The following is a 27744-nucleotide window of genomic DNA, read 5'->3' as shown; positions in this document are numbered from 1 at the left end:
CGTGTTCTAATATCACGTTTTTAAATTGAGATAAAAACCGAATACATAAAATAGAAATCGCGGTCTGCTGCACATGGTATATATATATATATATATATATATATTTATATATAACATTATATTATATTTATATACAACATTATATATTATATATATATATATTATATTATAAACCATAAAATGTACCGCGATCACCGGGTGGGCGTGCGTGCGTGTGCGCTACAATGGTGCGGGGTCGATTAAAACATGGTTGCATCTCGTCCTCGTCGTCGTCTATTTCCAGTTTGTGCACATGTGTTCAACATTTGTCCGACGTAGGTATATTATACACGAGTTGATCGTTAACGCCAGCTGATCGCGAGTCTTGTACCTAATTTTAAGTCTTCGTCGCTGCCGTCGTCGTCGTCGTCGTCGTCGCCCAAGACTCGAGGAGAGCCTCCTCAGACACGAAACATCGAGACTATAATTTAACCGCGGACACGACCATGGACTACGCTACGCCGATGATCCTGCCACTATTACTGATCACCACGAGTAAGTACACGTCATAAATACACAAAATCACGCACCCACGCGCACATAATCGGTAACATGTTTGCAACTATACAGGTGGGGGCTTGGGGTGGCTACACAATAAGTCCCCCCAAACATTTGCATAGCACATCCAAACATAACTGGTCACGAAAACTGTTTAAGAAACGATAGTAAGCTGCAAGACGATTTCTCGAATTTCGATAGGCATTATATTATATTTATAATAATCTCGAAAGACATTATATACATTTGTAAATTCAATACAGGATGACGAAATAAACAATTTAAATTTGTTGATTAAATTAATAAATATAATGTATACATGTACCCGTATAGTGTATATATTAATTCGTATATATATAGGTACATATATATTTATTATTATACCCAAGGCATTTATAAACATGCAAACTTAGTAGAGAAGTGTAGGTGAAATGTTCACTCAGATTAACAAAGAAAATATGAATGCTACATAATACACAGTCTACAGCTGTCGCCCGAAAATAATTTGGTTTCAGTTGCGCCTGCGATTGGGCACCTTCACGTCGTCGAGAGACCCGTCGTCGTCGTCGTGATTATTACTATTATTTAGGTAACTCACAGGGAGTTTACCAATTGCGCTTAAAATTACCTTTTCGTATACCAATTGCGCTCTAAACATTTTAGGGTTGATACACCAATTGCGCTCTAAAATGTTTAGGGTCGATAGACCAATTGCGCTTATACATTTTACACTACCTAAGGAAAACTTATTAGTCAGTTATAATTATATAATAAATGCTCGACCGGAGTTATACGATTTTTACGGGGGGTTGAGATCAAGTATTTGGTGACTGAAATATAATTTAATTTATGCCGACTGTAAAAATGTCGACCCGTAATTTCTTAAAACAAACTATTTGAAGTTCCTTATTTTTGGTTTTTCTGTATAATAGGTTATAATATTTCTGTTAATTGTATTACCTTAGCACTACTTACCGCACATGAATTAAGGGCAGCACTTAACTCATGACCTATAAGTCACGTGTTGACCCTAAGGCCTAAACTAAAATAAAATAATAGGTGGTTAAATCATAAAGTAATAAGATGGCTATATTAATAGCAGGGCAACTACAGTAAAATAATACATTTGGTCAATAATAACATGCTGATTTAAAAAAATATTTTCTGGTAAGTACGTCAAGTATCAAATGCCTACATAATATAATATTAATAAATAAATAAGTTTATTTCAAATTAAACAATAAAATAATATAGGATAAGGAAAACTTATTAGTTAGTTGTAATTATAAATATAATAAAAATAAACGAATAGGTACACTGATCACAAGTTTGATCGTCAATTATTCAAAATTAAATTGTAATTAAAAAAATAGTAAAAATATATATGAACAAATAAATGATTTTTGGGAGTATTATAATTCACATTTAAACATTTTTACAATAATAATAACACGACGTTTGATAAAATTCCCGATACTGTTATAAAATATAATATTATAACCAGTAATCAATTATTGATCAATAAAAACGTTTTTAATTTTTAAGAATTTTGGTGTTTTTATGTTGATGTTGATGGACTTAGATCGAACAACAATATTTTTATATCTGAAGGTAGCCGCTAGGTTAATTTGGATACAAGCGCAATTGGTATATTGACCGTAAAATATAAAGAGCGCAATTGGTGTACTAACCGTAAAATATAAGAGGCGCAATTGGTAGACTGACCCTAAAATACAAATTTTGTTTTAGGCGCAATTGGTCCATGCCCAACTCACATAGGCGCAAATTACCCAACAATATTAGAGGGGCTTGCAAGGTTTGCGTGCCCCTCGCACTCCTCATATATTGATACTTCTCCTTACATCCACTACATTTGACATCAAACGAACATTTATTTTTACAATATAATAGATTAAATCAATATTGTATAATGCTGTGAGCGTGTAATAAAATGCATTCACTTTAGCGTATTGTAAAACATAACTTTCTTAATACAAAGTTTGAATTTGGTACAAATGAATGCAATTTATAATCTTTATTCATTTTATGATTTTTTTAAATTTTAGGTGTTTTTTAACCTTTATTGGTAAATTGTTCATTATTTATAAACTTTCGTGATATTTTTTACAAATATTTTTAAATTTGTTATTTATATAAAACACATTTTATCAATTATTTTTTAATTCTTGTCTTGTACATTTTTTCAATTGGTTAAAAATAATTTCAAATAGATATTATACGTTTCATATTTTTAAATTTTAGATTATCTTTTAGGACTTTTGTATAATGCATTTTAAACTGAAATTGTTAAGATTTCAAATTAATTTTAAGGTTTTTACTGCACGGTCATAATTATAAGAAGTTATGCAAATCAAATAACGTTTTTTTTAGTTATATTATAATATATACTCTGTACAGTGATACTTCAGTGTAGTACAGTGTTAATATTTATTCAACGAATGATACGTTTAAAATATAATCGCCTGGTTTGTGTGTTTGTAACTTGATAGCTGAAAGAATTCCATATTAATTAGATATCATTACTCATTACTCATTAGTCATTACAGTATTATTTGTCTTAATATAATTATTGATATATTGATTTTGAAATAATTCGTACCTACCTATGATGTAACCCATACATTTTGTGCGACCTGACACTATATACCTGTACGATATACCTAGTACCTACTGTTAATACCTATATACTATATGTTGGTTTAATATGTTATGACTTATGACGTACTTACACTCAAATACGCACCTAATAAATATTCAAATGGTCTATTTGTTAAAACTTATACATTTTAATGTTTTATTGACATTGGAGTTGGTACAATAATAGAAATATTAAAAAGAACAATTTTCGTAATCTGCATGCAGTTACGCACTTACGCGTATACATCTTAATCAATAATATCGGTCCGTTGTTCGTCGGCAGGTATTTTCTATAGTAAAAACAATAATTAATTATTACGGTATAGCCGATAGATAGGTAGAGGTACCCACATATTATTGCAATGTTATAAGTCATGATAATATTATGGTTCTGTTATTTTTGTTAAAATATATTAAATATATTTCACGCCGTTATGTCGTGCACCGTCGTAACACAATAAACAAACGCCATACTATTATTGTATATAGTAATATATAGTACAACTACTGAAATACTGAAATACTTAAATATTGTATTCACTTATTGATTTGACTCAAGAGTTCTTGACTAACTTCATGTTCTTCGACACGGCCAGTTGCACAGCCTTTTTTTTCTAATAAATGTATATTGTTTATATACGAAAGTCGAAAACTGTAAAAAACGTAGTCTAATTTATACTTAAACCCCTCCCGCCCTTCATAATCCTGGTAACGCCTCTGCACACACTCAAACATTTATTTTTTCTCAATATCTGAGGAAACTAACAACGAATTATGAGTACGGCTATACCTTAGGGGTTGCCTACTTGTTTCGTTTTTTATTCGTCGATTTATTCCATTTATATCGTTGTCCGATTATTTAATATTTATATTAAAACGATTCACATTCACTGTATATACTGTCCAATCGCAACTCCCACCATTCCGACTATTTTTGTAAATGTTTTTTTTTCCTTACGATTTCATCTTTCTATATAATATTCATATAGTAGCATTGATTATAAATACTACTTATATAATACTACTTATAATCAATGATGATAGTAGTGATGGTCAAATGGGCGGGTGTGGTGTGGTGCTGCCCCGGATATGTCCCCCATGACCTATTGTTTTTGATACCTGTTGGCTGTTTATAATAATATAAATTATAAATTATATTTGTAATGATCAAATGCATGTCAAAAAATCACTCGCCTTCCCCCGCCCCACGAGAAAATCATTTGACCGCCACCGAATCGTGGTATATATTTATAAATATATCATACTCGGCTCGGCGGTTTTGTATTTGAAATTTTCGTTCGCCGTGGTCAGGTTAGCCTAACCTATACACTATATACAGTACGCACAGTTACAGCTGCAGTGTTGTCGTGAACTCGTCACACGAATCTCTCGAATTGCCAACTGGTATCCTAAATAATCAGTTTCGGATTCGCAGGGGCATATGTAGCCGTGTCGATAATCGCACAATAAAGCGAACAATTTTTTTCATAATATGTATAACAGGGAAGACCAAATGTTTTGCTGCACGCCCTCGGAAACGCAACATGTGGTAGGCGTACAGCGTGCAAGCATCACTCGTCCCCAAGTACCTACCCCGAGCCCCGGGAGACTTTGATCCGGCACTGCCCGTAACACTGGTTAAATATTATGTCATTTAACGGCATCACGTCATTTAACAGCACAGATATTATACACACGATATTATATGATTCGAAGTTCGCCAACTGTCTGCGCACCGTCACACATCGCATGCGCAGCACAGTCGTCGGTCGGATTTACGACCGAGCCGTGGCGACGGCGATGTGGGAGGATTAAATCGCCCGAAACAGCTGCGCGGGATAAATAATAATATGATATTATGTAAATGTCACGTGTAGAATGTCTGCAGCCATGGTGTATTCGAAATATATGGTTTTCAGAGACATCATGGAACATGTACATTGTACATCTGCTATTTCTCTGCCCCGTCTGGCGTGGGGTTTGACGGCGGGCGCCCTCTTATTCTTGGTATTTCCGTAAATACCTACTGCGGCGTTCGACCTTTGAAATATTCGCTCCGCTATAATATAGTTCCTTATTATAATCTTCTATAATGTATATAATAGACAAAACATTTTTGTACCCAACTACACCTGCAGTGTTCTCTATATGTGCATTCCGAAACCGTTCATCCGATTGCGATGAAATTTGGAACCGTAGACTGGGGTAACTTTGACACTTCGTGGGTCAACTTTGATACACTTATATTTTTATTCACCAGAGTACCATGATGATTTAATTTTTTTTTCACAAAATGTGGTTACTTTAATATGACATCAAGAAATATGGGTAGGTATCAAAGTTTCCCACTACGTTGTGTAACTTTGATAGCATAGGATTGATATCCCAAACGTATAGAGTTCGAACCGCGGTTTAACTGGACCAATTTTTTTGCATTTTTTAATACTTTAGGGTTGTTAGCTCATACTGCACTTACGTACGAACGTACCGCACCACGCGATCCACTCCAAGTAAATTGCTTGTTTGATAATATTACACTGCTCGCATAATCATAAAAACCTAGCAATAGTAATGCATTGCCGTGTCTGCTAGTATAAATGTACAATAATATATAATATACATATCGACATCATACACCTAAGCTAACCAGTGACCGTGGCACAAGGTATTAACAACTATTAACTATAGAAAATGTATTTAAATAGGTACCTACACCTAATGCAGTATAATACCTATATAACGTGATTATTTTTAAATATTTCAAACATAAATGTTAATTTTCTTTTTTTATAATCCTTGTGACAAATCTGGATGTGTCACATCATCACCACATCCTTCAAAATGGTACCTACCTACTATAGTTACGCCACTGAGTTATACTAACTGTTATGTAGGTGTGTATACCATACGATTTATGTACGAAATATGTTTGATTTCAGTTATACCCGTGTTCGAAAGTTGCGACCAGAGCAGACAGGGCTGTCGAATACAAGAAGGCCAATGTCTTTGCGGCAAGGGTTGCTATTCCGAGTACAGATACAGTAACTACGAGGAATGCCACAAAGCTCTAAAAGGTTGTATAATCTCTGATATTTGAGCACCGCAGTATTCTATTATGATAATACACCTAATCCCCGGGTGATCCGGAAGACGCTCATTATTTTAAAAACCATGTTCGACGTTTTCCCAAATATTTTTTTTGCATAATTTTCTATTGACCCCCCTCCCGAGCCCACCTTGAAATCGTTTCTGGAAACAAGCGTTCAAAAATTATATTCAGTCTATATTGGTTTTAAGACTTTAAGTCCTGTGTTCAAAATTAAATCTAAAGACTATATACCTATATGTATTGTACGTCTTACAACCTGCTCTCCCATACCCACTAAATTTCGTATTCTATATATCATCGAAATGTTCTGTGTATATATTATATAATATATCTATATGCTTTCAAAAAAATATTCTGCTCGAATAAAGTTTACGAAAAAAAGTTTATACACACCCATGTGATTTATTAACACAGGCCAATATTTAAAAATGCCGTAAAAAAACTAAATATATGCAAAAAATAAAGCGTACTTAAATTTTTCGAAAACCTAAATATCGTAATAAAGCGGTAGATAATAAGTAAAAAAAAAATTGGCGAGCAGGTACCCTTAAAATATAATTTCTATATTATGATATAATGCCTATACACGATTGAGTCCGAATTTATAAGAGTCAAGACAAATCGATGTATCCGTCTCATAACGACATTTTCTCGTATTTATTCAGGTCGTCGATTCGATTTCTGTGCACAAGGTCCGTGTAATCATAACGGAGTGTGCGTTCAAACTTCGCAAGAACCGGGATACAAATGTAGATGCGCGGGAACTGGATATTACGGCGCAAGATGCGAAACAAGTAATAAATTACGTGATGAAATCGATAGTAATTATTATATTGATGATGTCGTATTGTCGTATATCACGTCAAAATGTGTACTATATGTACCTATCTATTATTTTTATTACTTATTATAGGGAATAGGGATTAAAAGATTATGGCATTATGAAATAAAAGTCCTCAAAATATGACTCTATAAAATATTATCAAACGGTTTTGGAAATAACTTCAATTAATGTAAAATGTAAAAACATTGATAACATATGACATAGAAATGTGCAAAACAAATTTATTATATTTCAAATCATCACTTTATGTTTCAATTTTTAAATAAATTATTATGTATATTCCCAAGCCCAACGTAATAATTCAAAAAAACAGACCAAATTAAATAATATAAGAGTTTTCACTCAACATTTTTCAGCACCTAAACAAATTTCATACGTGGAAACTTCAAAAACTAAATAATGTGTATGATAACCTAGAAAATATTTAATCATCGAGTGTACCTACATAATATGCATTTTATACGACTATACTTACATGCTAAATACCTCTTCGATTTAGAAAAAATTATTGATATGTAGGTAGGTACCTAAGTGACGGTTGGAGAGTGGAGACACGTGTTTACGGCCCCTCGTCTAATATTGTTGACATCACGCCTAAATTAAAAGCATGAAAGTTACTAAAGTTAACATGTAAAAATATGCTGATTACATGCTAAATATTTGGTAAAAAAAAGTTTTTAGTTCCAATGTGAGGGCCCCCGGGCCTGCCAACTTTTGGCGCCTATGCATCATCACCACACAAGTGAAAAAATAATATTAATACTTATATAATATTTGAATATTTGTAATTTGTTTGGTGTGCTTGAATATTTTAATATTAATATTTATTATTACGTATATTATATACATGCAAATTTGTATTATGATTTCAGAATGTTATGGTCAGAATACGACTACGAAACAGGAAGTCCCGTTTGAATGTATCGTTATCTAACTGCAATGGATTTATTTATTTTTTTTTAATTTTATAAACTATCTTACATCAAATCGTTCACGTTTTTAAGTTTTTACCGAACATTTTTCAATGAGAAACGGAGAGGTATACATATTATATAGGTATTAATAAGGTACTCAGAACTCATACAGTCATATACCTATATTGGCTATTGCCATTGAGTATAATATGAATATACTGTATTACAATCATTGATAATAATACCTATGATTGCACCTTACCTACCTCCTAATCGGCGACCGAGAAATGTTAAAACGTTACCCATTATTTATTAGTTATTAATAACTTATTATGTACCTTGGCTACCTATAGATATACGTATATTGATTATATTATCAAGGGATCAAGGGAAGATTCAAGATACCTATACATACTTACAAATCAGTAGGTATCGCGATACTCAATATTTCATTGAAAAATGATTCTACATTTCTCAAATCCAATAATTTTAATGATGACTATTTAGAATAAATGTATTTTTTAGTGTAAAGGTACAAATAATGGCCATACGCGGTAAACAAAGGTTTACCTACCTATGACCTATCGTAAAAATACTGGACAACAAATTAATAAAATAATAATTTACTATACACGATGATTCGGTGCTGAATGTCGATGAGTGTATGACAAGCACTCATCAGTGATGATCAGCTACTGACAAGGCTACGGCCCCGCGGTAAACTTTTGCAATCAATTTTTAGATTCCTAATACCCAGAGCGCCTGCAATACTACCATACCGATGGATTCCTGTCTGCGTCCTGAATTTTTTTTTATTATTATTTATTATCCAATAAAATACATATTCCACATTTCCATTTTCCGCATAATATCCGTGACCGCCGCCGATTAATACCTCATTGGCGATTGAAAGTGATAAGATGTAACGGGGACGCTGTGTATCCATATATATGTTATTTTCACGGACTAAGGGCCCGTTTTACAATCGTTAAACTGAGGTTAAACCACCGAATTCGGCTGGTAAAATCAGTGGGTTAGGCGTAAACTATATGATTGTAAAACGGGCCCTAAGATATACCCACATCTTAGTCCGTGATGTTCCCCGTCGCAGATCCACCCATCGGCGATAATTGATAAGCTTTCAATCGCCAATAGATACGATATATTATTTAATAGGTACCTAATTTATATAAGTTGCTAGTATTTTTTTTACGTCGTCAACAATCTGCAATAATAATAGTATATAATATATAAATAATATTATCTACAATCTACATTTAGGTGCTTCCCCGCCTAACCTATTTAATTGGTAGGTAGGTAGGTAGGTATTGTTTTAGGCATTAGATTTTGCAATTTTCCACCAGATAATATAACGGTCTAATAATATAATAATCAATCGGAGTATAACAATTAATAATAGAAACGCATTTTAGCTATTTATAAAGTTGTTAATTTGTTTTTACATACCTATCTACCCATAACCGACACTATGGCAAGTTGTTATGCAACTGCGTTCTTACTTATTTTTATTAGTTGAAGGATAAATACGTGTTGAAACTCCTACGAATCATATAGATTATAAAAAAACATAAACAAAAACAAATACCAATATTTATAATAAATCTAGTTTCACTTTGAACATGTCGAATATTATTTCAATATTAAAATATAATATGCATTTATACCTACCTACTAACTCATAACATAATATGTTATGCCTAGGTACATTCAGTTTTAATAAAAAGTGCCTATTTAGTATTTATTATATTTACTGACTGCAAGTCTGCTAAGCTGGGCAAGTTAACTAATATTTTCATCTTGTGTTGATTTAAGTCAAAAAGAACTTAACTTAGTTAAAAATCAATTAAGTAGGTCATAGGTATATTCATTTTCTTAACTGAATATTTACAACCCATGACAAATGCACAATAAGTAGATCTGATAAAAGTATAATATATTATACATAAAAAAAAACCTACATATTACATAGTAAAAATAATACATATAAGGAGAGGCCATCCAATGACGATCATACTGTATAAGTACTAACAGAAGTTATTAATTATTTAGGTTATTTTTTTAAGGATCACAATGCCAAAATTGAACCAAGTTATCTGGTGTTAAAATTATTGAGAAATTTGAAACTAATATATTTGGGTAAGACATGTAATATGGACAATTATATAAAGTTGAATTTATATAGATTGTTTTAATTTCTATTAAAATCAAAAAATTTTGCGTTCAACCCTTTGACAGTCTAAAAATAATACTATTACATATAAATAATATTTATTATCTTTTTTTTCTTATAAAAATAATTTGTACAAAACAAAATATATTTTATCTCGTTAATTAAAATCATTTACTTCAAGTAAAGGAACTAAAAAACATAGGTGTAATGCCAAATAATATAAGTACTAATTAAAGCTTTTGCTTCAAAAATTACACTTCATCTGCCTTCTGTATCTGACACGGCACACACAATATATATAACGGAACAGCATTGGTTTTAACTTAAGAAAATTGATAAATTATCTTCCAAATACCAACGATCAATATCAATAATAATCAAATTTATAAATTTTATGGTGCAGTTTATAAGTTTTAAAATTGTTAACAAGTCAACATAATATTGAAAACATACAACGATCATAATATGATTGTTCAGAAATGTATAGATATAATATGAACACTATAAGAACCACAAGCCCGATTTAGTAAGAAGTAACAGTAATAAAGCTACTAGATCAAAACAACGGTACAGTATCAGCAGTATTGGAAAAACTATAAACATTGAAATTGTATTAAAAAATCACATTTGTTTTTTCTCCAACACATGATTAATGGAAAGGAGGTCATTGTTTTCAAATAAAAAACACATTTCATTGTTTGTTTCAAATTGTTTTGTTATTTTTTCAGCCTTACAGTTTCAGCGAGTTAATTATTTTTCCCTAGTGTTTCAGAAAAGTCTTTAACAATTTTTGTCAATAATTGTCTTATTTGGTAAAATGTTATTATAGTTCACAAGCAACCCGGAAAAACATGTAATGCTACATATAGTTTTTGCAATTACATAATTAATAATTATAATAATCGTCATCTCATAATCTACTTTAATTATTAGTAGGCTATGTTATAAATTATAATTACTTGACTACATATTATATAAATATGATAATGCTCACAATAACTCATGCTACTTAAATACTACATATTTAATCTTCTTAAAATACACGTACATTATTATTTAAAAGGCCATATATTATGTAACCTTAAAATATTCCTGATCCCTCAAGTTAATAAATACAATTTAATTAAATATATCTAACCATACATAAAAAAAAATTGTGCATTAGCATACTAAAATTGTTCAGCAGAAATTATTGGTTAAATTTGTAAATACAATTAAGTATATTATGTTGAATATTGTATAAATGCTCTCTTATATTGTATAAAGCAAATTCAAATAACTTTAAGTTACAAATAGATATTTAGTTTAAGTTAAATAATTAATTAAAAATATTATGATAATTAATACTTTTATATGAAGAATAATATAGTATATATTTTTTAAGAAAATTAATTTTGGTACATTAAAATAATAATGAACCAAATTGCACATAGTTAATATAAATATCAAATAGTTGCTGAATAATTTTAGAGAGTTTGCAAACTGTCCAGTTAACAATTTCAAACATCATTTACACTAAACGTATAATAATAATTATAAACTTTAGTGCATTTAATAAATTTAGTAACCATTATTACTATGATTACGACGTTATTCAAAAATATTACATCATTAATATTTATTATAATATAATATATTTACAATATAATATAAAAATCATGTTTAAATATTGTACAAGTTTTTTCCTTGCAAAACAATGCATTGTTGTTTTTACGTTTCAATGATTTTTTTTTTTTTTTGGAAATACATTTCATTTGCAAGACAAAAAACAAATACAAAATATTACATGCCTTTTTTCAAATAAAAAAAAAAACAACAATTAAAATACATTACAATAGTTCATACTCATAATTTATCACAGTTTAGTTACGTCTTATACTAGTTTATGTTTGGCATAATTTGTATGTATGTCTCATCATACCTGTATAGCTAAATTTCTTTTAAGCGAATGCTTATACAAATCTAAAAGCTCGAAAGATTAACTGTGAGTATAGTCATGTGATGAAAAACAATGTGGAATGAAAAAACACTACCTGAACGATTATTATAATAAATAAATAGACAAGACTTATAAGATTTGTACTAGAAAAAAAAAAATAAATGTGTATGTGTGGATAAAAAAAAAATCTGCTTAAAAACTATGACTTAGTGTTATTCGTGTGTGTATTTGAACCTTAATTTGTATATTTAATTTTATTATTAATTAAGATACTGCATAAATGTTTGTATTTACAATCACTAGTTAATATTAATTATGAAATCAAATTTTATTTATTGAGTAAAGGTAAACTTAATGTGGAAAATGTAAGTTTTGCTCACAATTGTAGGATTATTATCCTAGGTTTAAAGTAATAGATTAAAAGCTAATTTAATTAAGTTATTGTGAGCATATTCAATAATTGGATGCATTTAAAGAATTAAAGGTTATTCATATAGTCATTAATAAATTTAACAGAAAAACATCTTTTTTCAAATAATTATACTTATGTATGGAAAAACAAACCTCAGTCAAATACGTAGTCAATAATTTTAAAATAATAAAATATAAAATATATATATACAATATAATATTTATATATATATATATATATATAAGAATTGTTTAACTACAAGTGTAGCATGTAGCTTTGTAAATTATTAAGGCACAATTTAGGTTGTTAATAACATATAATATATATGGTTTACTCAAATTATTAAGAGGAATTAGAAATTTTTTTTTAAATGCATCCAACTAAAATTAAATTAAAATTAAAATGCGGGAAGGAGATTATTAATGTATACGGTGCTGAAAATAGGGAGATCTATGTTAGGAACAGAACGTGATTTTAAAATTTAAATAAAGATATTACACTGAAAATCTCTTTCATTACTACTATTACTATAATATGTTATGTCATTATATTTAAAGATGACTGTTTTTTTTTTTTTTTTTTGGATCAAAATAACATTACTTTCAGTAATTGAATTTTAAGAAGTTATAGATTATAGAAGAAATTAGAACAACCCAAGTGGAGCTGTAATATATTTTATATTGATGATAAGAACAGACAGTTATTCTAATTATGAATATGAGATTGAGCAGTGAAAAAGCATATTTTTTTATGAACCAATTAATAACACGTTTAACAACGATTAATATCCAGTGTATGACGATTAAAATCAAAAACAGAAAAAGAAGTTAATTTGAATAATACATCGGAGATTTCGGAAGTATCAAAATATTAAATTAAGAATGTTTTTTTGTCATTTTCTATTACTTATCTATGTGTCTAAGGTGTATATAATTTATGTGCCTTCTAATAACTAACATTAATTAAATGTTTTAAAATATTTTAACTAATAACCTGTTATCTTATTGCTAAATTTTTCACAAAAAAAAAAAAATAATCATTGTAAGACTTAGTTTGAATACACTAAATGCTAGACACTTGGTTACAATTAAGTTGACGACCTATTCTCCAAGACTAGTAATTTTATAATCAACAAGTTGGAAGCTCATTATTTATTACAAGATAAAATTGATAGTAATATAATCATAATGATAAAATTCTGAATCGGGAAATAAGTCAGTGGTAGTCAAATGTTAATTACTCAAATGTGAACCGCATTACACATCAATAAGCTGCCCTGGATTGTGCTGTTTACGAGCATTTGGATCAAACCCTTTTGATCCATCTGGACCTAAAGGCTGACGAATTACTACTAATTTTGGTGAACCATCATCTATTACAGAAATGGTACGTATGCGGTTAATCAAATGTTCTGGTCGTTGAGAAGGTTGTTTGGGAGGTGAATTTTCAGCAGAACTAAAAATGTAAATAACAAGCCAAAATGTAATACACAAGTTTTAAATAATAAGTAACTTTATAATCAAAAATATAATTTTTTTAACTCCTTTACAATTAAAAATTAAAAAAATAAGAATTTAACTTCTTTTGCCAAAATATGACTCAGGAAAATTAAAATCACATGAAATGTAAACCATTGAATTGAAGTAGAACAATTATATATAAACAGGTAAATAGCAAATATTAAGCCAAAAAATGTTATTTTTGATTTAGGTTAATACCTTATTTTAGTAACATTGCAGCCAGATGATTTTCCTGATCGTTGATTGACAACTAATACAAATTCCACTAAATCTCCTTGATATAATTTAATTCCATCAGTTACTTCAGATGTATGGAAAAATAGTTTTTTACCACCTTCTACTTCGTGAGTTAAAAAACCAAATAATCCTAAAAAAAAGAAAATATTTAACATTTTTAGTAGCTAAATAAAAAATGTAATTTTAAATCCAAACAAACCTTTAATAGCGTCAACGTGAGCTCTTTGTTTCTTTCGAATCGCAATTATGTTTACAGCTCTATTTTTTGAGTCTACTTGAAATTGTACAGGATCTCCAACTTGTAGCAACTCTCTTTTATTTATCAAACCTTTAATTCCAAATTCATATTGCGAAATATTTTCTTCTTCGGCTGTAAAACAAAAATTACAATTACAATTTCAAGCACTATATAAAACAAAAAAAGAAAACTTACTTGTTGGTACTTCTTGTATTATACCAGCATATTCAGTCTGCTCAGGATTTACAGATCGCAATGGACGAGAGACCACTCCATCCAAAATAACATTTGGTTGAAGCAATTCGCAGTTGTCACTAATAGAACCTGGTGGCAAAATTCTAACATTTTCAGCAGATGCACAGCTCCCACCATTTCCTGTATTCCTGGTACTCAGTGTATATTCTACTTCCATACCAAGTTCAAGAGACGCGCTTGGTTCATTCAAATTTCTATATTACAGATAATGTAAATTACAATTAGAATACAAGTTGAATAAAAAAACAAATTTAACTTACGCATATCTAAAAAATACTTCAGAATCAAGTGCTATGGTTTCGATAAACCCAAATCCATCTTTAAGTGCGGCAATATAGCCATACTTGATGTCTGCTCGATTTTGTTCGTCAGTAGACGAAGTATGTGTATTATTTGTATTGTTTGACACGGTTGAGGCCAAATGAATATTCATAGCAATTAATTCCTTGTTGCGTTTAATTTGATAAAGATTGAATCTCACCTAAAAATAAATTTGGAAACAGAAATAATAAGAAATTGTTGCTAAACAGCAATCATTAAAATAGTTTACTTTATCTCCTTGTCTTGGTATATATTTTCCATTACAGTCTTTGATGTTATACAGTATTGTTCTCTTAACACCGTTTGAATGCAAAGTAATAACTCCTGGTTCATAAGTAACCTCATCAAACTGCTAGAATAATCAATATAATGATATAAAGAAAAAGAACTATTACTGTTAATAACTATAAATTATTATCATGAATTACTAAAATTGCTCAAATATAGTGGTAATCAAATGATAGGTAGTTGAATTATTGGGATGGTAGTAAGAAAAACAACTATTATTCATTAGAACAATCAGTAGTAATAGCAATAACAAATAAGATAACATTTGGATTACTGATAACAATGCATTACCATGAATTGTTTTAAATGTTCATAAAAAATGGTGGATAATTTAAGTAGGAAACAGAATTAAAAGTCAATTAAATTGTACTATAACATAAATCAAAATGCTACTAGTAAATATTATATTGCATATCAAATGAACACAATTAACTCAAGGAATTTTAAATATTTTACAACACATCTTAGTAAGTAACATTAATTACAAATTTTAAAAGATTTAACACACTATGCATTTAGACAAGTCTATTTAAAACACATAAAAAATCACTTTAGTTCTAATTGTAAATGCCACACTACATTAGAAGTGACATCCATTTCAAACGGACCCGCCAAAATGCAGTATGGCAGACACCTAAATGTTATAATAAATAAATTATACAAATTGTTTTTTATAGGAATAGAAAACTGAATTTGTTTGATAGAATATTATTGAAATAGGTTTATAGGGAAATTGGGCTTGAGTTTATATTAATTCTAAAACAACCAGAATTTCATTATATTTAAGTTTTATAGAAAGAATTTATCTGTGTTTGATGTTATGTTATAAATAAAGTATGAAATGAAATAAGTAGATATGAAATATTAATACTGTTTAGATATAATTGGAGGACATTTCTAATATAACTTAACAATACCTCCCTTGTGTTAAGAAATGTGGTTTATTAACTACAAAAAAACTGCCATATTTTTTATTATTCACAAAAACAGATAAGTATATTGATAGTTGATCAATGCAACAAATGTAGTATTTTTTATGGAATGCGGATGGGGAAAAAAATGTAATATCCTGTTACTGTTTTAGTTAAATCAGCCATGCCTTAACCCAACAATGAAAGTGTATGAAAATAGTTATATTGATCATCTCAATACAATTATTATTTAGTAGTAAATATTATAAAAACTTAAAAATAAAATCACCATTAGATCACATCAAAAGATATTATGAATTTAAATATAATATACACTGTGTTCAATGATAAAGGTAAGACAAAATATTTAAAATGCATGACCCTAAATTTAATTTAGTTTTTTTCTAACTGCAGAAAGGACACTAATTTTTGTTCATTATAAGTACAGAAAACAAAATTTTTTTGAATGGAAAACCCTCTCTTCCCACTTTTGAGTTTGAATTACATTATTTTTAAAAACAAGTATGACTTATTGAGTTTTAGATTCTAAGTGAAACGATGAATGTATTGATTTTACAATGATATGTGTTTTTTTTTAAATTTTTATTTATTTATTTATTCATTTATGTTGTATATCAACGGGTATATACCTTACAATTTGTACCTTTTACAAATTATATAAAGGAAACATATTAGATAAAAACTAAAAACTAAATAAGTGTAGTAGAACCTAACAAAAACAGATAAAAATAATATAAAATTAACTCTGAATTAAAAGTAATAAAAATATAAAATTATAATTACATCATAAAAATTTTTTTTTTTTTTCATATTAATCAATCAATATTTTTTAATAATAACAGATTTAGATTTAAAACAATTGCGTGAGAGAAAAAATATATCTAAATGTATACAAATTTTATTAGCTGAAATTAAAGCTCGAGGGAAAAAAGAATTGGTACCACTATTCGTTTTATAATGAGGAACTAAAAATAAATCTGAATTACGTGTAATTAGATATGGAATTTGAAAACTGATTTAAGACAACAATTCCGGACACACAATATTGTAAATAATAAGATCATAGACAAACAAAATATCAGTTAATTTCCGTCTAAGAGAAAGAGAAACAAGGCCAATATAATCTTGAGTTAGATGGATAGAGTATAATGGAATATTCGATAAGTATGAAATCCTTTTTAAAAAAGTACATTGTACATTGTCTAAATCATTTATATATGTCAAGTATTTGCATGACCAGATTACGGAGCCTAAATCAAGATTGGATCTAACTAAAGATGTATACAAGGTTTTTAAGCATAACGGATTTTTAAAATCTTTAGTATTTCTATTAATAAAGCCTAACATCTTAAACGATTTATTAATTATCATATTATGGTTTGTTTTTGTGTCTGTCATCACCTTTTAGGACAGTAAAAGTGCCTGGATATTTTTCAACAGTAACTTTTCTGATAGGAAAGTGAATCTAGTTGGTACTTTGGGAGGTCAAAAGTAAAAATTTCCCAGTAGTTTTCAAAAGCGACATGAAAAACAAAAGAAAAATTAAGGAAAAACGGGAATTTTTACGCAAAATCTGTTTTCGAGAAAATCGATTTTGGTTTTTGGTGTAACTCTAAAACAAATGACCGTAGGGACAAGAAATTTTGACTAAATGTTTATATTAGCATTTTCTATACACCATAATATTTTCCAAATATTTTGACTTATTTTGAGCTGTTTACGGACATAGTCAATTTCCATTTTTTTTAGTTTTTATTTCAATAAATATCAATAAAATTTTATCTGTTGAGTAAAAAAGCTTGAAAATTTAATAGAAGGCTCCTAGGTTATTGTTTCAAAGGCAGATGAAAAAATCACAAAAATTATCAAATTATTTTGAGTTGAGAATTCATGAAAATTTTTCTTTTTAAATCTAAGATTTGAAAATGTAATATAAGATTACTCATAAGTTTGTCTACCTTTATCAAAAAAAAAAATGTCTACAAGAAACTTTAATTACATTTTTATGAGTGTCTGAAATTTATATTTTTACAACATTTGATATTCACTCAATTTCTCATGTAACAATTTTCTTATTTTATTGTAATTAAAAAACGAATGACTGTAGATACTTGAAAATTTCACTGAATGTTTATATTAGCATTTTCTATACACCATAAAATTTTGAAAATATTTTGACTCTTTTTGAGCGGTTTACGGACATTGTCAGTTTTCAATTTTTTTAGTTTTTTTTTCTATAAATATCAATAAAATTTTATGTTGGGTAAAAAATTGTGAAAATTTAATATAAGGCTCCTGATACATCGTTCTAATAGCAATTGAAAAATATTAAAAATACATAGGCACAATTCTTTTTTATAAGCATTTAAAGTTCAAATGTTGATAACATTTATCAAATTTATAATTTATTAATTATTTTGTAGTTAAAATTGTATAAAATGTTTAACTTTTATGGCTAAGGATTGAAAATTTAAAACAAGGCTCCACATAAATAGGTTATATATAAATTACTTTATTCACAATAATACCATCATATATACTTGGTAATATCATAGGCTGACTGACCGTTTTCGCTCAGAATCGTTTTTCTTATACAATGATATTATATCATTGAATTCAAATTTAACACCATCCATTACAGTGACCCACTTGTAACCTACTGTACAGCAGAGCGACATCCACTTACCTATCTTTTTTTTATTTTAAATATTGACTGATTGAGAGTGTGTAAGTTTTAATTTATGCACATTTATTATTTATTGCATTTATGAACAGTGTATCTATATTTTTTACAAATTCCCATGCAATTTTATGATTGGTTAAAATTTTAACTCAGTACATTTTTAAAAATGAAAAGCACTTTTAATTAAAAGCTGTTTAAATAAATAATGTAATTCAAAGAAAATATTTTTTGCTAAACTACATTTTAAGTTTGTTTGCACAATCTGAGCATACGTTTTGAATACTAAGGAAAAAGTTTTAGTAATGCGGATTCAATATGTGACCTTGAAATAGGTATTTTGCTTCAATTTAAGGAGGAATATCGGATTGAGTTATTGACAAATTCTTGTCAGAGCGTGTTACTAGTAATCAGAATCGTGTTATAGCCCAACTCTAACTATCATCGACCTACTATTAGATGTGGCAAGCTGGCAAACCTCAGCAAAAAAAAAAAATTGAAAATGCGAAATCTTAGTTCTTTCCCAAATCACTGTCAAAAAATATTTTTGATCTGAAAAATTATACCAATTCTCAAAATAGTAATACCTGTATACTGTCACTGAGTTTTTATCTCGTTTTTAACTTGAAAAATAAAAGTATTATATTCAAGAAATATTTAAGAAATACCAATTTTAGACTAAGAAATAAATATGAACCCATTTAAACTTAAAAAAAATTTCAAAAATAGGTGAATGGCAGTACATTAAACATGTTTAGATTATATATTCAATGTTACAAACTCCTAACTATAAAACATAGACCAGTGGAAATTAACTTATAATTAAAGACAGGTTTTTAATGTTTTTACATATCGTTACTGGGTCTAAACGGTTTTATGAGAGTAAAAATGTGGACAATTTGTTCAATTCTGAATGCGTAGAAAAGTTTTTTTTGCATATTTGAGAATATTTCATGGGTTAGATATTTTTAACCCATTTAGCATATTTTGAAATATTTCGTAAATTGTGAGAAAAATTTTTTTTGAACATTTACAATTTTTTTTTTTTTTTATCATTAAGATAAAAAGAAAACACGCAGTGTTATAGCGCTTTATCATGTTTAGTTGCTGTGCCCTTCCTCTTGCCGTCCCCTAAACATGATGGCTAACCTCTAATGCTGGCAGTTGTTTTCTTACAGATAAGATCAACGTAGGTACACGTTTATCAAATATTCAAATATCCAAATTTTGTTTTACACTTTAGTTAAGTTCTGTAATTACTTACATAATTATGTGTCATTTTTAAAATAAACAAATTACAAAATCAGTGAATTATAAAAAAATTAAAAAATGTCTATTTTAACATATTTTTTAAATTTTTAAGAGAATATAATGAGAATATTTGAAGGTTTTTTTTAGAGAATTTTAGGATCATATTTTGGGTATTTTAAGAGAATATAATTCTGGTCTTTACTTATAATGCAAAATGTCCATTCTTAAACGCTGTTTACGGATGAAAAAAATCACCAAATTGTTTTTAATTATTATTAGGTTTTAAACTTAAACCTAGTTTTAATTATAGGTATTCTCAATTAAACGACTAAAAAAATAACTAACGAATATTCCTCATTTAAATGTAAAATCATAGAAAGAAAATTTAAAGTAGGAATAATGAAATAGAGAAAAAGATATAATTCTATATTTAAAAACAACTTAATCTTAAAGACTTAAACGCTGTAAATTCAAGGTAAGAAAATCCATCTTGTACCATTCAATTTTATTAATTGGATGTATGTACCTACATTTATTAGAATAATGTAGTACTCAATATTAGTCACTTACATGAGCATTGTTTTTAGAAGGACTTGATTGTTCAAATATCTCTGTAGCTACAACTGTTACTAAGCCAACTAATCCTTCTTCAATGAGTACTTCAAATTGTACTGAACCACGAGACAAGTGTTTAATTCGTATGGCACTCTGTCTAGAATTTCCAAATGAAGATGAAGGATCCTATGGACAAAATAAAATAATATTTTAATTATATCTATTGTTTGAAATTTGTATTCATTTAATTGAAAACTGAACCAGGCACATAATTCTAATAAAGTAATATAATTTGTATGTATAACATTGACAACTAACTTAAAATATACTGTTTTAGTAAAAAAAAAACGAAAGTATTAATGCCATCAATTTATAAATTAATGAATACAATTTCCATTATGAAATAAGTAAAATTTCACAAAAAAAAAATAAAATAAAATAAGCAATAAAGCAAATAATTACATAAAAAATAAAAATGTATTTGTATGGACAAAATCTTTTCAAAACAAATGTATAGTCAAGTAAACAAAAAAATTGTTGGATCATTAAAAACATAAAACATGCAAATATGAACAAATAAAAACCTTCAAATATTGTACTGCTTAATTAATAGTAACATTGTCAGGTTTGAAATTTGAAAAATGTAATACTTGTTGTATCCTTAAGAGGACACCACCCACTTGTATCACCGTCTTACACATTTTTAACTTAAAACATAGCAAATTTGTGTTGTGTTCTTAAATAAAAGGGTAAATTAACTATTATCAGACGCAAGGTAAAAATATTACCAAGTGATTCCCATAAGTTTTTATTGATGTTTTAAAATTGAATAGCAATTTATGTGCGTTTTAATATTTTACATAGTAAACACTCACTTTGAAACAAAATGTTTATGTTATGTCAACAAAAGCTTACGAGATGCCTTAGACAATATTTGTTTGGCCTGATACACGTTTTTTTAATTTCTGACCAATTTTTGGTAAGGTTTTCATTGTCATGGTCACTTAATCATAATTATGATTCATAGATTCTCCATGTAGAGGAAAAATATTGAGTAACAGCTATGGTTTTTTTATTTAAAGATTGATAATATTTGAATTAACTATAGTATTGAAACTAACAACACAAATGTTGAACAATTGTAAGACGGAACAACATATGTAGGTATGGCGACAGTTCTCTTATGTATTTATACTGCGTTTTATGAAAAACACACATTAGAATACTATGTAATGATGATTTTGTGGGAGGTCATTATGTCTGAAGTAGTATAAAATAACTGGTTTTTACATACATATTATAGGTTACATGAACAAATCAATAGGTCATATTACATGTTTTATTTAGTGGCTCATAACAATTAATTTTATTAAACCATTAAATTAATACATTTTTTTATGTAACCCAGCAGCTTTTGTAAAATGCACTATTAACTAGTAGTTTAGTAGTATAAGGTTTATTGATTGAATTAAGAATCTTATGATATTACCTGTGCCACTGTAAATTCAACTTCATCGTTACATTCTAATTTTCGTTGAACATCCAGAACTTCGTTGAAAGTAAAATAAATCTTTGGTTCTCTTTCAACAGAACGTAAAAATCCAAATCCTTGTTTTAAAACTGCAATAATACCAAGTTCTCTTCTTTCACCAGAAACTACAAACGATTCTGGTAAAAGCGAAATATTAGTAGCTCGTTTTAACTGATCTCGTCGATCAGTTGCTATTCGGAATTCAACCCAATCACCATGTCTATAAAAAAAAACAATGAAATTCATTACACGTACATAATATGTATCATATGTCAGTATTCCGTCCACCAAGAGAATATGATTACTATGCGCATAAAACTATGTATTGCTCTCTCATATTTTACCCATTTCATTGTGATACATAACAATAAGTTTAAGTTTCTACACATTCATATTCTCTCTGTGGACACAACAGGTATGCGAAAGTTAAATCTATCAGTCATAATTACCTCAACGTAAAATCACCCTGCTGATCTTTTTCACCAAATGAAACTTCAACTTCAGAATAATCAGGTGCTCTATAACGTATACGTCCAGGTAGTGGTTCAGATGGTAAATGATTTTGAGGGGTTTTGTCTAAAGGTTTTAAAACTTGGCCCTTCATAACAGTATCCTCGATATCTTCAAATATTACTGAACCAGGAGGCAAACGTTCAATATTACATGCAACTTCTTTTCCCTAATGAATAACAAAACATAACTAAATTATACTTTAAGTAATAAAGAACTTAATAAAATAAAAACTTTATTTATTGTCTACTAAGACAATATTTAAAAACATGTTGTATTCGATCACTCATTACTCCTTATTATAAAAGCAAATATTTAACGTAACACAGTGTTATTAAAAACAAAACATAGAATACTACTTATCCGCAGGCCGATCAAAATTAGTTTTTTTGCGCATCCCCACACGATACCCTGCCATAGGGGAACCGTATTTAATAGCAGGGTGACACAGGGATATACTCAAAATCGGTACATTCTCTCGCTGAACAGAGTAGAATATCTAAAACGAAAAAGTATGAGTAACTAGCATATTATTATAGTTCCTGTATTTAGATACTAACTGTATATTCTCATATGTATCAGTAAAATAACACATAAAACCCAAATGTTTATTTAGAGGAATGAATGATCAAATACAATTTCTAAAACAAGCAACACTTTTTAATATTTATATACTGTTTTAACTATAGATTTTTGTTTTATGTTTTTTTTTTTTTTTTTTTTTTTAATTCACACAAATTATACTTATATTCAAATAAATACATTCAATTTACTTACACTACGTGTTTGTATTATGAATTCTACATCATCACCCAATTGTAAAGGTTTGGAAGAATCTTTAAATTCAGTAAATGGAAATGAAATTTCTTTAACTATATCAGCTCGTTCGATGTAACCAAAAACATCTTTCATAGAACACACAACTCCCTGATATTTAACTGGATGTACTGGATTTTCTAAGCGGACATGTGTAGCTCCCAAATTACCCCTCTGATTTGTTGCGATTTGAAAGCTTACTTGATCACCAGTTCTAAGGGTCACATTACCTTCAACATCATCTTTATTGTAAGGGAGAAAGAAACACTCTCCTCGATTTTCATAACTAATTCGCCCTTGTGTATCACCGCCCGAGCCTTCAGTTCTCAATTCTGTTGTTACTACACCAGTTACTCTTTCTTCACTTAATACCTAATAAATAATAATTACCTAATTAATTTTAAACATGATGGATATTAATATTAAACACTTACCACTTCAGGAGCAATTTTTGTAACAGTGCTAGCAATGGGTTTACCAGTTCTTCTGTCATAAGTCATTTCAAATTCAACGGGATCACCAATTTTAAGATGCTCAATGTTGCCGCTAAATTGACTGAAATGAAAGAACAATCTTGCCTGACGCTCACAACATTGAATAAAACCATAAGAATGCTGAAAATGATTAGTCATTTAATATAGAAGCACAACCAATTTTATAATAGTAATTGTACAAACCAAAAGTTTTTCTATGATTCCGGTTTCTCTAACTCCTTGATTGTTACCAAACGATTCATTTGAAAAATTTGAATTGTTTGAGCTGCTCGCAGTAGCCGTGTCATGTCCACCAAAAATGTCATTACCAGCTGGAGGATAACGGCTCACAGGTGCAGTGTTATCAGAAGAGAATACATCAAAGTTTGAAGACTGTAGTCCATTGTTAAACATATTATTCATTGAAGACTCCTTTTGATGAAATTGCGACGACTGATATTGTGATGGCATAGGAAAATTTTGACTTGACTGTGAATTATAGTTTGGCGGTGAATGATTTGAAGATCTCGATGATGGGTAATTGTTTAGATTTGTTAATGCCGAAAGGGTTTTAAAGTTTATCATAGAAGAATCACTACCGTTCAACATATTTGATTGAAACAAATTCCACTGGGAGTTGTTAGACATACTAGTTTTAAATTCTTGAGTTATTGTTTGTTTATATACTTAACTATTATGACCATACAATTTTTAATTTATACCGGTAAAGTTGTTTTTAGGGAGTGGGGGAATGGGGGATGGGGTTGGTTTATTTGCTTTTAAATATATATATTAATATTTATATATTATGTTATAATCTAATGTATTATCCTAACGTTAAATTATATATTATAATACATTATTACCATTAAAATCAATATCACAGTAATATTTTTTAAGAGCTAAAAAGGCACTCGACTAAGTCAAGCGACTTTCCTATATGTTTTACGTTTGAACACAAATAATTATGGTTGTTACATAAAACTCTTTCTTCTTAACTTAGACAAAAAAAAACTTAATAAATAATAAAAAGATATCTAGCCTACTTTAAAAATCTAATAATAATTGTTATAAAATAGACAGTTCTAAAGTATTCGGTTGGTTCATTACAATACACAGCACACGTTTCAATTAAATATTATTTAAACAATAAAAGAAGATTTCTCAGTTGATAGTTGTCACAATGCTTGCTGGTAATGTTGCAGTATGTCGTTTTCTCAGATGACTATTAGTTGAAGGAACGTACAGCGAAGAAGAGAATAAAGTTGATGTAAGAATTTTGTTTTTTAAAGTTAGGTATTACTTTTTTTTCTAATTTTTAATGTATTAATTGTGATTAAGACTAAAGCTAATTTAGCCTAGTTTTGAAAGCTGAAAAAAAAGAAAGAATAAAATTACAATCATGAAATATGATGAAAACTAAATTATTAAATAAATGTAAGTTTACTGAAATATACACAAAAATATTTATTGGGACCTAATTTTCTATTTACCCCTAGAGGAAATTTAAAGTTCCCAAAAAGGCATCCCACACAAATACTGATTAATTCAATGGGCATAACTAAAATTTTCAAAATCAATTTTGTATACCTAAGAAAAATTTTTATTACCGAAAGTCCCTAATCTGATAACCTTCACAACACTAATATAAGTCATAGTGTAAAATCAGGGATATACTTAGTAATGGAAAATAGATCTCAGGTTTCCAGGTATTTAGTTTTTTAGAAAAAAAATAACCATAAAATGACTTCTACACAATAATAATTACACTTCACTATATAATTTAATGATTAGGTATTATAATAATAATACATTATGGGGACACAATGCTTAAATACACGTTATTTAAACAAACAATGAATTGTTAGTTGCATGTAAGGTTTTAATACCTATTTAGTTAACTGTTAAGAACCTAAGCTTATATTATTTAACATAATATTTTAGTTATCAATACACACGAAATATTTTAATATTAAGTAATTTAATTTAAACAAGGCCTTTTTTTATTCATATCTTGTTAAAATTAATAACTTATACATACAAATAATTTTTAATTTTTTAATTCGTATACCTAGATAGTTTATATTACAATCATCATACTTGATCGATTGAAGAATAATAATTGAACTTACACTAATAAATCAACTAACAACTTAACTAGGAGAAGAAATATTTAAATAAGATAAAGAATTTAGGTTACTTTTGTAGCAACTGTTTCAGGAGATTAATAAATTCTAATAATGTTGTTAGTTCAGAAATAGGTCATCTTACTTTCGTAACAATTCACATATTTTAAATGGTTCTTGACAAAGGAATTACGCCAGTTTCCAGAATTTGGTTCATTTAATTGGACACTATTTGATTTGACAACAGAAACGAAAAACAAAACAAAAGATGTGATATTAAGTGGAATATTATTAGATGATGATCAAATACAATACTGTTATTGAAAACTACCTAGGAAACTATGAATTAATGATTTTTTTTTTAAACCAAAACATAGATAAATATATTATTATTATTAATATAAATATATTGGAGATCAAAACTTTTAACACAGTTGTCTAACATAACTAAACCCAATTATTTTCTTTGGTATTAATAAAATCATAAATATAACTGGTGTTGTTCAAAGAAATGGGCTACAATGGAAAAAAATATAGAAAATTAGGTACAACAGCCAGCGAGTCAGTCATGAGAGCTTATTCGAGAATACTTAAAAATTGTTTGCCGCACACCGTCATATCATAACATCAAAAGCATAAGTCAAAATAAATGGATCAGTCAAACAGAAAGAAAATTATTGGATTTTTAAAAAAAATTAAAGACGAGGGGTGGGGAGCGGAAGTCTCTGAAATCCTACAACGAAATTCTGGCCTACTTTGTTGCGGTCGAGGAAGTAGGACGACAATGACGACAATAACAACAGCAACAACAAAAATGACCACGTCCAGAAAGAACAACTATCTCCCTCTTATCAGCGACGGGCGCCAGACACCGCGGAAGCAAAATGAGTGGTACAAACAACTACCTATTCTACCCGGAAACCTGGATATAGGGTCGATTTTGGGGGCCTCCGACATCCGGGGATATCAGGGGGTTGAAGGGGCTACCCCGGAAAACCCGCGGATAGGGGAAGAGCGACCGCGGACCGGAAACAACGATGGCCGCAGCATACGTTGGTCAAGGGTACCCGGAACGGGGCCCGAGAACAGAGACCACGAGGACGGCGGCCAGCAAAGGTTCCCCCACGGGACGTGGCTGGCCGGCAGTCCACGGCCACCGTTAAGGGACGGCACAACGCAGGGCCCGAGCTGGACGAGTTCCCCGTACCGGATCGAGAGTTAGAAAATTAAGAAAAAATCAGTGTACTTACCACGGCACAGCAGAGCATTGATGACATGTTTTCGACATATTTTTACCGCAGGTAGGCCAGTCCGCTTGACTACCCCCCTCCCACCTTGCGCCAGCGCGATAAAGTTGCGGCGCGCGCGCGCCAACGCCACAGTGTCGACAACCGTTCCACAATTTTT

The 27744-nt window shown here is 29.2% G+C and overlaps 2 protein-coding genes across 3 annotated transcripts; one reads left to right on the top strand and one right to left on the bottom strand.

The window, feature by feature from the left end:
• Positions 1 to 211: 211 nt before the first annotated feature.
• On the top strand, positions 212 to 8136 carry LOC132948032 (protein crumbs-like). The gene is made up of 4 exons (XM_061018292.1): positions 212 to 534; positions 6135 to 6269; positions 6970 to 7098; positions 8021 to 8136. Exons 1-4 carry the CDS (start codon positions 486 to 488, stop codon positions 8080 to 8082), a joined length of 375 nt encoding a protein of 124 aa, XP_060874275.1. The 5' UTR covers positions 212 to 485; the 3' UTR covers positions 8083 to 8136.
• Positions 8137 to 9999: 1863 nt separating this feature from the next.
• LOC132948031 (cold shock domain-containing protein E1) lies at positions 10000 to 27706 on the bottom strand. 2 transcript variants are annotated; one of them, XM_061018290.1, is made up of 13 exons: positions 27588 to 27706; positions 24416 to 25582; positions 24173 to 24352; positions 23700 to 24110; positions 22862 to 23091; positions 22371 to 22632; positions 20897 to 21067; positions 15405 to 15527; positions 15115 to 15335; positions 14795 to 15048; positions 14561 to 14731; positions 14323 to 14491; positions 10000 to 14059 (listed from the first exon to the last, which is right to left on the bottom strand). In XM_061018290.1, exons 2-13 carry the CDS (start codon positions 24857 to 24859, stop codon positions 13861 to 13863), a joined length of 2835 nt encoding a protein of 944 aa, XP_060874273.1. In that variant the 5' UTR covers positions 24860 to 25582; positions 27588 to 27706; the 3' UTR covers positions 10000 to 13860. The 2 variants fall into 2 exon arrangements, with proteins under 2 accessions (XP_060874273.1, XP_060874274.1); XM_061018291.1 differs by having other exon boundaries at positions 15405 to 15524.
• Between the last annotated feature and the right edge of the window lie 38 nt (positions 27707 to 27744).

This window comes from Metopolophium dirhodum, chromosome 7, assembly GCF_019925205.1.
Source record: "Metopolophium dirhodum isolate CAU chromosome 7, ASM1992520v1, whole genome shotgun sequence".
Lineage (NCBI taxonomy): Eukaryota > Metazoa > Arthropoda > Insecta > Hemiptera > Aphididae > Metopolophium > Metopolophium dirhodum.
The sequence above is the reverse complement of the archived record's forward strand: the minus strand, read 5'-3'. Positions and strand labels throughout refer to the sequence as shown.